The following is a 16,115-nucleotide window of genomic DNA, read 5'->3' as shown; positions in this document are numbered from 1 at the left end:
GTTCACAATGTTTTCTTGTCCCCCAATACCTCTATTAAGAGAGCACAAAAATTCATTTCCTATTTGCTTTCTTCCATGTTGTTCAGGAATTTTCCCACTTCTGTCATACCGTGTTCCACCTCTCTCTTCATTGTCTCTTTTCCAGGCTGAAAGTTGTTATCTATGCCGCATTACAGGAAGGCATTGAAAGAGTTTGCTCATTCTTGTCACCTTTCTCTGAAGTTTGTTCCCCTCTCAAGTCTTTGAGATGGGAGACTAGGGCTGCACATAAAATTTAGGGCATTAGGCATGTGGTTTTTCTGCTAACCTCTCCCTGATCTAACTTTTGCCTTTCTGTACTCCATTCTCTATCCTTCTTTTTTTTTTTTTTTTTAGTCTTCAATTGTTTTGTATGTCATTTGTACCTGGAGGCTACTTCTGGGGCACAATCACATCTGTTCATTTAAGTGTTACACACTGTGCAACTGCTGCTGCTTAGGTCTGTGGGGAAGCCTTCCATGCTGTGAGCTACCATGCTGCTTGATGAGACCTTTAATTCCTCTTTACTACTGTATGGACCAGTCACTGGAAATTGAGTGCATGGTGCAACCTGGTTAAGTGCTACGAATCGTTTTTTCCAGCCACAGTTTAGTGCAGTTATTACCTGAGTTAGAGTTCCTGAATGTCGCTGTGCATAGCAGGACTGGATCCAGAAGAAGAGGAGCAATTTGTGTACAGTGCAAGACCACCAAGAGACAATGTAGCCTTGTATAAGCTACAGCTAGGTGCACTGTAACAAACCTGGTGCTTTTTATCAGGTTATAGCAGTCCCTTCAAACAGGTCTTGGCCTGGGTGTTGCTTAGACATAGGGAACCTGTCTCCTCATGACAGCTGGCTGTCCTGAGAATCACCTCCTCATGCAAGCTCTTTTCCCAGCTCAGTTATTGATCTATTCTGTGGCTGTGATAAGCTTTACTACTTTTTGTTTCAGTCACCGATGTAAAATGGGGTATATCCTTTGCAAATCTTCCTCCTCTTGATGTGACACGTTTGATGGTGCTGAGGTCATGCTGTGTATCCTCCATTATGAAGGCCATGCCATGGCTAGCCAGCCTATGCTAATGTTGCTTCTGTAACACTCCTGTGTATCTCTTTGCCTCTAGCCACAGTACACGAACCTGGGGCTCCTGAACAGCATGGACCAGCAGATCCAGAATGGCTCTTCCTCCACCAGCCCCTACAACACGGAGCATGCGCAGAACAGTGTCACGGCCCCCTCGCCTTACGCCCAGCCCAGCTCAACTTTTGATGCCCTCTCACCCTCCCCAGCCATCCCTTCCAACACAGACTATCCAGGACCTCACAGCTTTGATGTATCATTTCAGCAGTCCAGCACAGCGAAGTCGGCAACATGGACGGTAAGGATGCAGCATCGCTTTGCCCCTTCTCTGGCTTCAGTCCTGATGCTACTAGTGACATTATTTATATGATACATATCCAGCTTGTGCAAGAATGGAGTGACCCATGTCCTCTTCAGCGCATGACATGTCACACTGAAGGGGGAGATTTATCTTGGCTGCCCTGGGAGGGTGTGGTGGGAACCTAACTCCCAGTAATATCACTAAATCCCAGTGAATAAAATGCCTTGCGAAAAGACAGTCAGCTAAAGACTGTATGTGATGAAACAGTGGCTCTCCATTTCGATCTAGCAGGTGTGTTGGAGTAAAACATGAAGTGGGTATAAGCGTGGCTTCAGCACTTCCCCTCACTTTTTTTCAGCTTCCATAGATTTGTGTAAGGTTTGGCATTCAGGGCTGTGCCAACAGGATGGAAGTGGTGCCCCCTGCTCCAACCCATGGAGTGCAGGATTTTCACTTCTTCCATGTCCTTTACCTCTCACAGCTAGTGTGGGAACCCCAGTGTCACTAGTCCGTGTCAGGCCTGCAGTATTTGGGTTATATTTGTGTGTATATATATTTTTTTTTTAACTTAGCAGTCTGCTTTTGCTGTCAGAATAGTCCCTTTCATATATATATAAATACTTTATATTTTTTTTATGTGTGTATATATATGAGCTTGAAACTTGAAGACCAACTTTTGGTTTTGGTGGAGCTGGCTTGATTGAGGTCTAGAAACCTTGTAGCCCAGGACATAGTGCTGCTGGAGTTGCACATCGTGTTGTGGTTTAGGGCTCTAGAGTAGAGATTTTTGCAGTGGAGAATATTCCTGTCTTAAAGATGTTCAATATTTGCCTTCCTCTCCTTCAGGCACTTGGAGTAGGAGCAGTTAATAATGCCTTACCTCACACTACATGAATAAAAACAAGGAGTCAATTTTTTTTTTTTAAAGAAAAAAGATACACTTTTTACCAAAAGCTGAGAGCATTAAAATAGCATTGGGTTTGGATTGTTTTTCCTTCTTTAATCTGAGGAACTACTCCTGCTAGATTGTATTTAAATTTGAGATTGGAGTCACAACTAACAAAAATTCCCAGCCAGTGCTGCCGGCAAAGCAGCGGAGCCCATGTGCTCCACTCTGGAAACGGATGCTAGATAACAATAAATCACTGTAAGTTTGCATCTTAATATTTTAAAAGCCTTTTCCAGTAAAATTTGTCTAAAACTGGAAATAACTTTGTTCAGGAAATTGTGTTTCTTGGGGTTAAAATGTGCTTAAGACCAAATCTTTTCATTTGTTTATGCATAAAATAATGAAGGATTTTTAAGTGAGGTTGAAATTGCACCTTTTCCTTATCTGCATTGGGAGTGATGCTCTGCTGTAGTTCATGCTTGTTTTCATGTCCAGGTTTCTCCACTTACATTATAGACGGTATTTATTTTCACTTTCCTTTAAGTAAGGAAATAATCAGTTAATTCTACTTTCCATTTCTCAGAGCAAGAAAATGTTGCCCTTGGATTTTTTTTTTTCAGACTGCTCTGTAGAGGGTCCTTTGAAGGAGATATGAAAAGACGTTCTCTTTTGATACGTATGGTACAAAGAATTATCTAACGCAGCTGCAGGGAACCAGAGTGTTTGATGCTGTTCTTTCAACTATGAAAAGCGGTCTTTTGAAATGAGGCTTGAATGTATGTAGTAAGGTGTTCCAGCAGAGCTGAAGACGAGCAAGCTACTTGTGAACTTAAAGTTAAGCAAGCACTTGAGATGTTTCACTGTAGTGAGAGCGGCTTTCTGGGGTAGAAGTGGAGGCTGAGTTTTAATGTAGATCTGGGTAGTAGTCAAAAATCAGATTGCATGCTGGCTTTAATAAAATAAATTGCGCCTTGGTGACTACTGTCACCAAATGTGTGCAGCCTGGGGGCAGGCATGTTTAGTTTCCCCCTTCTTTTCTTTTGCACTGATGTGGACCATGCTACCAACAGATGATGATATGTTCCCTGTACCTGTTGAAGTCTGTTTAGGGATAAGTCCATGTATTTTACTAAAGGAATGGTGTCCCAAACAGCTCTCTGATCAGGGACAAGCAAGGTGGTCCAGGTGCCCCTGCACTGAGCCAAGTGACCTAGATTTAGCTGTTTGTGCAGGAGCCGGCTGTGTGCTGTATGTTCGCAGTGGATGATGACAGTCTTGTGGTGGTGGCTGGGGACCTTCAATCAATACGTGTTTCACAGTAGAGCATCTTTCCATCTTCGGAGCTCTGCCCTTCTGCTAATTAATCCACCAACTCGTTTCACATGGGCTCTGGAGTGGTTGGTAATGTGTTCGACAGCTTTACTAGTGGGGTGGGTGGGGAAGGACGTGAAGGTTCACCTTCCCGCTGCTGTCCTGAGAAACGTAGAAACACGCGTGAAATGTTGATGAAAGGTGGAGTGATTGCCCCATCCTCTCAGCAAGAGCAAGTTCTTGGAGTTGCTCATTCCCCCATGTGACTTCATGTGCTTTGATTAATGCGTGTCGTCTTTTTTAATGATGGATTAGGAACTTACCCAACTGGAAGAGTTTCTTCCACTGCAGTGACCTATTAAAACTTTAATTACTCAATGGACCCACCCTTATTAAGAGTCCAAAACTGGAAAGCCTTGTTTCTTATTTCTTTCCCCCCCCCTTGCTGTTCCCCAGGGCAACAGTATTAAGTAAGGAAATCCATTGTATCGCACTTTCCCCTGTTTGGGAGAGGATGAGCTAGGCTGGCCCACCTTACCCTGCTGGGAAGGCTCGGTGGTGACTGGCAGGGGATCTGCTGTCCTGGCTGACAACCCTCTTCACTGGAACTTCTCCGAGCTTCTGGGCTGAGTCATGTTAGATTAGGTCATGGGAGCGAAGGTTGTGGGCTTGGTAACAGGACTGGGTTATTTCTCTAAAAAGCAACAGCTGCTTTCATAGGAGGATTAGATACCTGTGAAGATGCTTCAGACATCTCATCCAGTTTGTGCATTTAGCTCCCAGTCTGCATGCTTTGGAGGCAGTAATGTGGAAATGTGTGTAGATCCTGAGGTTACTTCTTTTAGAGGTGGGGAAAAGGAGAGATGGTACTTGCTGAATACCTAAATGCTATGTCTCTGAAAACAGCCCTGGAATCACATATTTCCTAAAAATTTTTTTTTTACTCTTCTTCCCCCTCTAAGTTCTGCAGACTCTTTCTCTGAGGCAGGTTTGGTCTCCCATGACAGTGGGCACCCTTTGCCAAATCAGCAGTATTTGTATAGGATAGGCTGGGAGGGAAATGAGTGTAATATCAGGATTGCTTCCCTGATCAGGTTTCTGATGGGTTCCTAATTAAAGGTGGGGGGGAATGGCCAAAAATTGCTGAGAAACACTACCTGCTGCTAGGTGAGAGAGTGATTTCATATGTATGAGCAGTTCACTTTGAAATATTAAGAATTTTCTCTCAGAAGTCTTTCATGACCTTAAGTAGGAATTCCAGTAAAACATGCTGTCTAATCAGGTTAGCTCTTCATTTGTATGCAGTGTTGAACTAATTAATGATGACAAATTGAGATTGGATTGCAGAGGACTTTATAAGCATCCTTGATATTTTTTTTTAATTAATGACCTGAGAACACAAGTAAGAATATAAGAAGGTTAGTCAGTCTTTTCAGAAGGAAAAATCTTTAACAATTGAGACTGTACTGAAATGTTTAAAAACGAATGCCTTAATAGTCTGAATTGAACAAAGTTTCTCACATGCATACCCATGGTACAATAAAACCTCGTTGAAAACCACACTATGAAGGAACAAGCAGTTATTATTTTGTAATTCTGAGATATTGAGTAGGTTGAGGTTGAGTGAGAAGCCCTATGAATTGGGTAAAGCAAGAACTTATCCAGAACTGTCATTTATTGTGGGGTATTTCCTTAGTGAGAATTCCCATATTCCCATGCCTTGTGATATCTCCTCCCATTTTTGCAGCAGAAGAAAACAAGGCATTTCAAAAGTGTGCCACCTCAGAGGTTTTTCTTCTTTGTGGAAGTAAGTTCTGTGCCGATCTTCCCCACCCACTCTGACTGCAAATAAATAAATAAACAGCTGCACTGGCTTTTCCCTCTTAAAAATGATTTGGCAATCACCTGTCACTAGTAGAACCTGTTACATGGGGAAGAACAAGACTGCAGTAGGAAAGTAAAAAAAGTTGTATGTCAAGGTAAGTAAAAGTTAACATTACTGCCAAATGCAAGCTATCAAAAAATTAATCGGATCCACCCATCCCCGTAAGCAAGATACCACCTTATAAGTCATGAGACTTTTTTTTTTTAAGATGACATATTCTTATTCTCCCCCAGGTTTTTGAGCCTTTAGGGTGCACCTACTAACTCTTTTAAAACTTTTTTTAGTAGTCATGAGGGTTAAGGAAAAAGAAGGCAGAAATAGCTTTCAGTTTTCATTTCAAAACTTAAATTTATTTGCAAATTTTTTATTTTGCTGAAGACAGACACCCAGCCCTGCAAGACTTGCATAATTCAAATGTTGGCAATACCTGAGTTTAGCAGTTTATTCTCATGTCCTGCAGTAGGTTGGAGCTGAGCTGGGTTGGTCCTTGCAGGGCTCTATTATGAAACATGGAGCTCTGCAAAGCTGCAGTTTGTTCCAGTTGGGCTCACTGGTTCTCCTATTCTCAGTAAACTCATCTGTACCTACGGCTATAAGAAAATGCTCAGATTTTGGACTTTCCTTGCTAGCAAAACTAGATAACAGCCTGTGCAACATGCATGAAAGCAAATAAATCGATTGTGCTCTCTGGGGTTAGTGGATTTGGAAAAGCTGCATTTTAAGGAAGGTGAAAGGAATGCACTTAATTTAGTCCACACGAGCAATAACAGGTTACTGTGGTTAAGATTACAGATTCCTTGGTGGGGCTATCTCAGTCTTTTTAGTTCAGATTGTTTCATTCCATTTTCATTTTAAATATATTCTGTGTCCTGGTGCTGACACACCTGGTAAAATTGGGATTATTTTTTTCCCTAATCTCTATAAAATGAATTAGAGGACTCTGCACAAGCATAGTGAAGCAGTGAGAGGCCACTTAGATATGCACCTTGACTTAACAGTCCTTAAGTATGTGTTCAGTGTTCTCTCAAATAATCTATTCAAAATACGCATTATTTCAGTAACAGTGATAATGTCTAGTATTGTCCTGCTGCTGATTATCCCTCTGCATCATCCGTGAAATTTTTTTCTAAAGGCTGGTGAGTCTCCCAGTGAACATACACACGGGGCTGTGCTAAGTGTTCGTGTGAAATCTGAGCTTTGTTACTCCTTGGTGGTATGTTGGAAAGCTCAGATTGCACTGACCAGTTTTACCTTTTAATATTATTTTTAAAGCTGCCAGGAGAAGGGGAGTGGGAAGTGGTCTTGTTAAAGGATTTTTAATTTTCCTGCTGTTGAGGCTTCTAGTCAGCAATGATGTAGGCTTTAGCTCTTTGCATGGGACAGCTGAGAAGGGCTCTTGTAAGAGAAACTCATCTGTGCAGCAGATCTGCAGACCTTGCCAAGCACTGGTCACCTCCTAGACACTCTGCTAATTCTTTCATGCCTCTAAATGTAGGCTTTCTCTTCAGCCCAGCTGGTCACCCAGCAAAGTTAATTTTGCTTGTGATAACCCCACTTGTTACAGCAGGAGTGAGGAAGGGAAGTGATGCCTGTAATCCAAAGGGAGAGGAACGATCTGGAAGGAGAAGGCAGAGGAGGAGGAGATGGGATTGCAGCTTTCAGATGCACATGCTGTAGGCTGTGAGAGCTGATGCAATGGTGTGAGCTAAGGGCTTGGCTCCCCACTGATCTTGGCGAAGTTGGAGCACTTCCATATTTGGGCATTTGTCTCAGGTGAGAAGTGGTTAAGATTTGGCTTTCTCAAGCTTTCTGCAGCCATGCCTGCCTGAAGAGGCTCTTTCCAGTGCACACTGCCTCTTGGCATGGTGCAGGCAGGGCGGGCGTTGATAGCCACCATTGTTCTTGTGCGGAGAGGTTGTGATCACACTTTCCTGCTTGAAGAGCTTGTCAAGTGTGTTTCCCCCTGTGTGATATTACAGGGCTTAACACTAAGGCTGTTGAGGCATATGTAACTTGTCCTAGGTCACCTACCTGGAAAGAGAGGAGCTGGGCTTGTTGTCTTTGAAGGAGGTGCCTTTCTCACAGCAGGGAGATGTTTTCAAGCTAGCAAAGCTGGGAAGAACCAGTTCACCTGTGAGAACCAGCCAGGAGGCGCCTCCTGGCTTCTGTTTGGGTTTTTATGCTTGAGTAGAAGAAGATCTGAGTGCATTAGGTTCCCATTAGAATGTAATTGTTCTTTTTCCCCCAATCTCTTTGTCATGTATATTTTGTTTTTATTAGCAGTTATCTTCTTCAGTTACACCTTACAAGTAGCTCTACAGATCTGTGTAATAGATTCCAGAAAATATCTTGTGATGTGAGCTGTCTTGTTTTTTTTGTTTCCTTTTTTGTACCCTTAATTGTCCTCTAAAGCCTGCCAAGGCAATATAGCCTCCCTATATGAATGGCTGTCATCGTAGTGAGGAGTTTTGCTATATGCTCTTTATTAGACCAGTGCTCTCCGTGATGACGGCACTGTGCTGTGGTGTGAGCATGCTGTAAGGGGCAGTCTGTACTCGCCACAGCTAGCGATGCCCAGGAAGGATAAGAAGGGAAGTTATTTACTTCGTATAATCAGGAAGTGGTATCTGTCAGCACGGGGAACAGAAAATTTGGGTGTCCTGACTTGTAATGGTGTGTGCTCTGCTCTTCAAACAGCACAGTTAGTGTTGGGCAGCAGCACACCTGACCTGCTGAGAGAAAGCAGGCTTCAAGCAGCATGAATGTCCTCCTCTTTCAACTAGGATTTAGCCTCTTGGTTGGTACGTTTGTGGCTGATTCTCTCCCAGTGTAACAGGAGACCAGTTAGAGCTTGCTACAGGTCTTGCAGGATCTTCATGTGAAAAACACTGAGACATTAGGGTCAGACATATGAGGATGGAGAAAGTAGTCATGGCTGTGTCCTCCATGGGGGCAAAAGATCCCTCTGCTGTTTTGCACATGCAATTTCTAGTTGTACTGACGTCAGACTTTTTTTTTCCCCCCTTCAGAAAGTTTGTTTTAAGGTTTTAATTATTTTTTAAGAAAAATTCAGAGACACAGAATTAAGTGCAAGAAACTTTTTTTGGTTCTTAATGAGAATTTTTTTGTCTATGTGGAGAGGAAAAAGTGTTAATTAAACATAATTTTCATCAGTGCAACTTGCACAAAAAAGCCCCACCTGCTTTCATGAGAAAGGAATAAAGAGAATCATAATCCTGGATTAGGTATCTTTCACTACACATATATAAAAACAACACCGTGTGAAAAGGGGGAAAATATATATGTATACACACATACACCAACCATACCAATGTGCCTCCAGCAGTATTACCAAAGGAATTAACTTTACAAGAAACAGCCACAGCCTGGAAAGAAGCCATTTTTCAAATAAAAGCTGAATGAGACTTGTGGTTTCATAGAACTATGAGAAGGAAGGGTTAAAAAAACATTTACAGATAAGAATAGCTGATGTTGGGAGATGAGTGAACATCTTGAAGTAGGGGAGGGTCACTATTTAAATCACCTTTCTTTTTTTCCTCCTCTTAGTTAAAAATTGGCTTCTACTAAGAACAACATGTAGGATTAATGTAGTACTTTAAGTCTTTAAAGTGCTGCACAAACATTACTTCCCTAATCAGCAAACACCTTTGCTTGGTAGGCAAATCAGGAGCATAGTCGCCATTTTAGACAAGGGAAACCAAGGCGTCAAAAGTGCCACGATTTCCAAACCAGTAGTTTTTTGGAGTGGGGTGTTTTGCCTTTTTTCAAGTGTTGGTTTGTTTTGTTTTTTGTGGTGTGGTTTTTTTTTTTATTTATTTTGTTTTGGGTTTTTTTAATACTGTTCAGCATGAGGACTGCCTCTAAGCTGGTTTGTAAAAGCTGCTGAGCTGTCCTCAATTTCATAAGTGATAAGCAGCCCAGCAGAGCTTAAGTGAGGCATTGGCAGAGTTGCCTCCTCACTTTTCTAGAGGTCATGGCAAGCTGGGGCATAAGGGAGGTAGCCCACTCTGAGGTGGGGGGGGTGGTCCTAAAAAGTTGCCAGTTGCCCCCATACTATTGAGCTGTATAACTTAATCTGCCACAGCTGAGCACTGATAGAAGATATTTCAACCCTGCAAAAAGCTTTGTGCAAAAAAAAAATTTGTGTGACTGTTTAAGTTTTCAGGTAGGCTGGTGCAATAGGTATTGCTCACCTTGCAGACAAAAACCACCCTTGGAGGCGATTATTCTTTTCCTTAAGTTAGCTGAAATATTGCAGTTGTGATAGATATTATTTCCCTGCCAACTTGATTCAGAACAAGTAGCAGTTCAGCGGTGTGCTGAAGCAAGGATAAGGTGGTGTGTGTGTGTGTGTGTGTGTTGCATTGGTGGTGCTCTGTACACTGAGGGTTCAGCTCCAGTGCATGTCAGACCATACACTATGAAGAAATGGCCTACTTTGTTCAAAAAAGAAGTGTCCTGGGTAAGGATGGCTTCTATATGGAAAGAGCATGAACTTTATTATGCAATGGAAATCTTTTCATGAGGTTTTGCTATGTGCAGGCATGTCAGATTTGTATTGTAAACATAATAGGAGAGCTACCCAAATAAGAGTTTAGATCCTCTTGTAAATAGACCTGAGTATTAGTACAAATGTTATCGTTTCCAGTTGTTAAAGATAACACTTAAACATTGGAGCAAAACTCAGTGGAGGTATAGGAGGAGAGCGCTACTTCTCTTGCATTTTTTCAGATGTATTCTATGAGTGTGGTTCTTAAGGAGAGCAAAATATTATTTGTCTGATAAAAAGGAGTGTTTTATGATCTGCTGATACATGTCAGCTGCTGAAATTAATCTAAATTCAGCTTTATAGAAAGCTGAAAAATGTGCTAGAGGAAACTCAAGAAAGCAGCACTTGAAGGCTGACCTGTCTTTCCTGAATGAATGAGACAGGATGTGGGTCTAAATTTTCTGGCTCTGCTGTTTTCCCGATTAGCCGTGATGGTTATGCTGCTTCATAGTGCTGGGGAGGGCTATACCCTCCCCTGAAAGAAGAGGAGAGCACCCCTGCAAGGGCTGCCACTTGGGGCTCTCCTTCCGGCTATTGTGTGTCCCGGGGTGCACCACGCTTCCCTCCTGGGGAGAGAAGCCCTGCTGCCTGGAGATGCCCTGCTAGAGAGCAGCATTGATGAGCAGCAGATTTGGCTCTGAGCCCAGCCTCAGAGTTGCTCCTGCCCTGTGATTTAGATGTAATCTGGGTAATGTTGTGCAAGTCATTCCCTGTGACTATGTTCCCCCTCTTCCCCCTTTCCAAATACCCACCCTTAGGTTTGGCACTGTGTCACCATGGCCTCGTGTTGTAAAGCACTTAGACCCCTGATGTGAAATGCCCAGGGGGGACAGCTGGGGACTGCTGCTTGCTGTGCATCCTGTATCACTAGCCTTAGCTTTAAGGCCTCTTCTTTTGAGTTATTTACAGGACACTAAAGTCTTTATAGACTAACTTTTGAAGGAACCAAAATGTATCTCCAGGCTAAAGCTTGAAACTGCCAGAGTACTGGCTGGATTATTGCTTCCCCCACTTGAGATCTTGAGCTTTACCAGTGTCAGGCCTAACAGGTGTGAAAACTACTGATGCAGAGGCTGTTTGAGGGCTATGGCATGAAGGAAAGCCTTTTCCTGTTATGTAGCCAGAGCACGCCACTGTACCAGCACTGCTACATTAGCTGTGGTGCCAAGCCTCAGCAAACTCACCCTGCCACTTGTCGGGGCTTATTAGCTCAACTGCATGAGCTGTGGCTGGGAGCTGACTTCCTCCTGGCCTTGCAAGGGGATAAGAATCAGCCCAGGTCTGCTATCAAACCTGCACCCAGAGCTCCTTGGACCCCACTTAAAATGTGGAGCTGGAAGGGATTCCTATGAGGAAGGGTCGGGAGCTGTGCCACCGGGCTCAGTGCCCAGCCTGGAGGGTGTTCACGGGGCAGGCAGCACACCCGCTTTTGTTTGCATTTGAGTGTTAGCATCACCATGGGTGGGAGAGAAAAAGCCTTTCTGGGAGATGTTTGTCGGGTGGCTGAGCACTGAATGACACCTGTTCATTAATCAGCAAGGTGGTGGCTAGTTTTGCGATGAGTCCCTTGTCTCCTGTTTCTTCTGCTGCAACCTGATCAAATTTATTTGTACTTACTCTTTTTTTTTTTTATCCACCATTGGTGGGTTCTAGTAGGCATATGAGCAAGGGGGACTCCAACAAAAAACAGTCTCTGCATTTCTAGTTGTCCTACTAAAATCTTTTACAGTACTGGCACCCATAAAGGACATTGTGAGGCCCCTAGGAAAACCTTCAGAAGAGTCATTGTTAGTTCTGTAAGGTTTGGCAAAGACAAAGCATGTGGACTGAGCAGTTTGCAATACAGTTTCTATAAGGAATTAATAAATTTGAGCTTTATTTGGCATCCCTTTTGTATGCCAACTTCTCCGAGGAGTCATTTTTGCCAATTTCCTTTGCCATGAGTCTCAAAAGGGCTACAGAAGATGGGGACTGTCTTTCTGGGTTTGTTTTTCAGCAGACTGATCTGTGCAAAATACAAATGGGGAGAACTGGGTTGCTCTGATGCTGCTGGTGTTCAGAGGGAGCACTGCAGCAGAGTCCATGGCTGATGGGAAGAGCAGCTCCACAGGTGAGCTGCATTCCAGATTGAATTTGCAGAGACACAAGCTGGAAGAAAACTATTTTCATGCTGTATGTCTGATGTCACGAGTGCAAAAAAGCTCTGTTGCTGTTGGCCACCCTGCTGATTGCAATCAGTTCAATGGGGCTATTCTGTTTTAATACACTGATATTCTGTTTCATGTTGTGTAACTTATTTCAGGGAAGCTTCCTAAACACAGAACTCGTGGGGTCTTTCTCTTAACCAGGGTAGCTTCGTAGCATTTTAAGGGTTGACAAAGCACGTGGCCAAGTTTGACTCTGTTGGTTAGCGATTGGGAATGACTAACTTATGACCACTTCTCTCTCTGCCATACAGGTCTGAGCTGTTGCCAACCACCCCGTTCCCTCTGAAAGTCAAACTCCTGGGGTACACCTCACCCTGGACCCCCTGGATCATGCCATATCTGCAGTGTGACCTCAGAATAACCTGCTTGCCGGGGAGCTCGGCCTTTCTCTGCTCCTGGGAGAGGCAGGGCTGAGCATGCAGGCAGGTGCTGACTGCCAGGGAGTAGTGCAGGATGGTCAGGTATTCCTGTGTACTGGGGGCTCCCCAGCTATGTGCTGTGTGCTGCCTTCAGCCTGCCTGGCATGGCTCAGCAAGGGTGTAACAGTTCACTCAGCTTTATTTTTCATATTTTTTCTTTTTCCACTGGCCATACCAATCTGATTACACCTTCGAGGGATCATCTACCCCTAAAACTTAATTAAGGAGCTCTTGTCTGACTCGTCACTGACTCACCTGCCACTGTATGAGCTCATGTCTGACTTGTCCTAGGAAGACAGTGAAATATGTCGGGATCCTCTGAAATATAGCAGGTTTTTGTTTTACTGCACCCCTGACATTGCTGTTGGCTGCTGCAGGGGTGAACAGAAAGATGACTGCCCCAGCTTGGTTACATTTATCTAAACTTATTCATTTGCCTCTTTGTGCCTTGCAAAACCAGATGGGGTTTTGCTTGCACAGCTGTAGGTATGTTAGAGTTAATAAAAAAAAAAAAAATTAAAAATTAAATAACCTTTGAGTTTTGGCTTCAGGCAAAGTAGGTGAAATGATGTGTTTTGGAGATGAATGCTCTTGCAGGAGGCAAGATGTAGCTTGCAGGAGAACATCTGCAACCAATCCATTCTGTATGAGATGGGGCCAAGACTTGTTTGTATCTCAGTACCTGTTCAAACATGTTGTAGCACAGCAAAAAGAGGTTTTGAATGCATTGAGGAAGGGTGGGTATGAAGGGAAAGAGACATCAAGCTGAATGTTTGCTTAATAGCTTTGATTTCTTCATTAAACTTTTAAGCACTTTAATAATTTGATTAGCTGCTTTCAGAGCACTGTAGAATCCCTTTTTCCCCCCCTTTTTTTCTTAAAAGAAAAGAGAAAAGACCCTACTCATCTTGGTGCTGCAAAATGAGCTTGCTTTCTTGCCTGGAGTGAACCTGGTAACTGTTCACTACCTTTGTGTATGCACCCTGAGGTCTGTCGGTGGAAGGATGTTCTGTAATACATTGATCAAAGTGTGCAGAGATTCAGTTACCAGGCTGGCTGCCTGGACACCAGAATGCAGCTTTCCAGTCAAATGCTTCTTGCCACCTACTCCTATCCTCTTTGTTCTGTAAGAGCTGAATGTAGAATGAACATCCAGCAACTGCAGTTTGCAGAGCACTTTGCCTGCCTTTAATTGTGCACTTGAAATGTCTCTTTCTCAAAGCCTGTGGCAGCATAGAACAGTTATGTGACTCAGGAGCAGCTGAAGTGGTGAGGTTGGTTCTCATATTGAGGTTCTCATATCGTCATACTGATGGTTCTCATCATCATACTGAGCTCAGTGGTTTTATTTTTTTTAGGTCGACCCCCAAGGTGCATATGCAGCTGTATTTCTGGTTTGCACATATAAACAATGAGTTCTGAATGTGTAGACTGTGAGTAACTGGGATCTGTTGTCAGTGGACTGTAGCAACTGTCGCTCAGATCTTTTTCCTTGTCTTATGGGCTGGACTCTGAGCTGGGGGGAACAGATTTGGGCTGAATAAGGTGGGGAATGCGAACACAGTGCCTCTAAAATCCTACCAGAGGAAATGGGCATGCATTCAAAATGCTCAGTTCTATGTGGATGGGGTTGTAATACAACCTGGGTAGTACTTTGCCAGTGCTTAATACCAACAGGCTACGGTTTCCCCCCCCACCCCTTGCCTCACATCAAATTCTGCTGTGACTTTGCCAAAAGTGCTTGCTTAAGCAAGGCAGCCCTGGTCATGTGCTAATGTTCTTTAAGGCCTCAACACACAAGCAAATTAAGGAACTGCAAGATGCAGAAATGCCTGTCTTCTGCCTTTGATGTAGATGGGGCTCTTCCACTGTGCATTTGCTCATCAGAGTGAGGTTACTCTTACTCCTGTGGTTGCATGCATTTGTCAAGTCCCTAGTGAATCTCAGTGCTCTTGTTCACCTGTATTCCCTGGCTGGCTACCAGGAAGGCGTCCTATGGCTTGTCCATGCTCAGCAGGTGGACACCTATGCTAGGGATAGCCTTAGGCTCCATGCCATGCTGCATGGACTTGCCAGGCTGTGCCTAGAAAGAGAACTGCTGTGACTGTGTGGTGGTGCAGCAATGGGTCAGGTTCACCACTAGCTCTGGCACGTTGCAACTCGAATGTGACAGTCTAGGGGCTGTGCAGAGGTGGCCTGGCTGTGTCTGAACTCCTTTCTCCTGTATGTCACACACTGGGTTAGCATGCAGCAAGCCAGCAGTCCCTGCAGTTGCATTATGGGCGTGCTTTCAGCAGGCCTTGAGCAAGAGAGCTGGTTGCTTTTTCCCTTGCCCTGCAAGGAGCATCCTGACTTAAAGAATCAGTCAGGGCTGTGTTCAGGTGCAGATTGTACCTCACTCTCCATACTTAGGGCTTCAGACAAGGGCTTTAGGTGGCACTCACTTCCTTCCATGAGTTTGTGTGCTAGACTGCATGAAAAGCCTGATGTGTAATTTAATTTGCCTGAATGGGTCTCTGTCCTGAAGCACTGATGACTCATGCAGTCTTCCTTTTCTGCCTTCAGAGCTGTGTTGCCATGACACTCTTGAGCAACAGCAGATCTCATGTGTGGAGAAATCTTCTTTTGGAGAGAGTTTCCAAAATGGTTGGCTAGTCAGAGTTGTGTTTCCTTGTTTTGGAGCTCCGATCCCAAAATCAATGAGGAAGGTAGCCAAAGCTACATGGTGGGAATGACACACTCTTACTCAAGCATTGACTTAACTCTTTGATTTTTATCCCTCTCCTATGCAAACATTGCCTTGTCCCCAGAATCCTGTAGCCACCCCTGTAGCACACATCAAAACCTGTGCGCTCTCTCTCTCTGAATTGCATACACAATGTAATTATGCCTCCCAGACCACTACTGCAATGTGAAAATGGGTCCCTGTTGCTCTTGCAAGGACTTTTCAAGGAGCTTGCTCTTCAGGGAGGCAGCACATGGAGAAGCCTGTGTGGGAAAGGGGTGGGGAAGTTGTTTTATTTTGTATGTTTTCCCCTTGGCTGCATGAGCAGCTAAAGCCTGTAACCTACAGGAGTTGGAAGCTCCATGCAGAAAATTAGCTTAGGTTGGTGGAAGAGTTGAGATCACATTTTTCTTGGCTAATTAAAGGATTAAAGGTGCAGAGATTTAAAGTGAACTGTCAGTGTGCTACAGGAGAGAGCCTTTGATGGTTGAATCCAATTTGAGATTAAACAAATTGCATTTAAATAAGAAATATGTGGCAACTGTTACAGCCTAGCTGGACCCCTGTCATTTGCTGTCCTCCAGGGTCAGGTAGCTGGTGTGCTGTGATTAGGGCTTCTCCTTCCTCATCAGCTTGCTTCTTCCCAAGCATCTCCCTCTGGGTTGTTTCTGTTGTTGCCTCCATCCTTTGTAAAACTGGGCTTACTTC

General features: G+C 43.8%; 1 protein-coding gene across 5 annotated transcripts in view; it reads left to right on the top strand.

Moving 5' to 3' along the window:
- The window catches only part of TP63 (tumor protein p63), an 83,190-nt gene that overhangs the window by 29,365 nt on the left and 37,710 nt on the right, over positions 1 to 16,115 (top strand). For all 5 annotated transcript variants that reach the window (XM_075098971.1, XM_075098970.1, XM_075098969.1 and 2 more), the window contains exon 2: positions 1,144 to 1,398. In XM_075098971.1, coding sequence (XP_074955072.1) covers positions 1,144 to 1,398 — 255 coding nt within the window. The remainder of the gene's footprint in view (positions 1 to 1,143; positions 1,399 to 16,115) is intronic.

This window comes from Phalacrocorax aristotelis, chromosome 7, assembly GCF_949628215.1.
Source record: "Phalacrocorax aristotelis chromosome 7, bGulAri2.1, whole genome shotgun sequence".
Lineage (NCBI taxonomy): Eukaryota > Metazoa > Chordata > Aves > Suliformes > Phalacrocoracidae > Phalacrocorax > Phalacrocorax aristotelis.
This window is presented reverse-complemented; position numbering and strand designations above follow the sequence as displayed.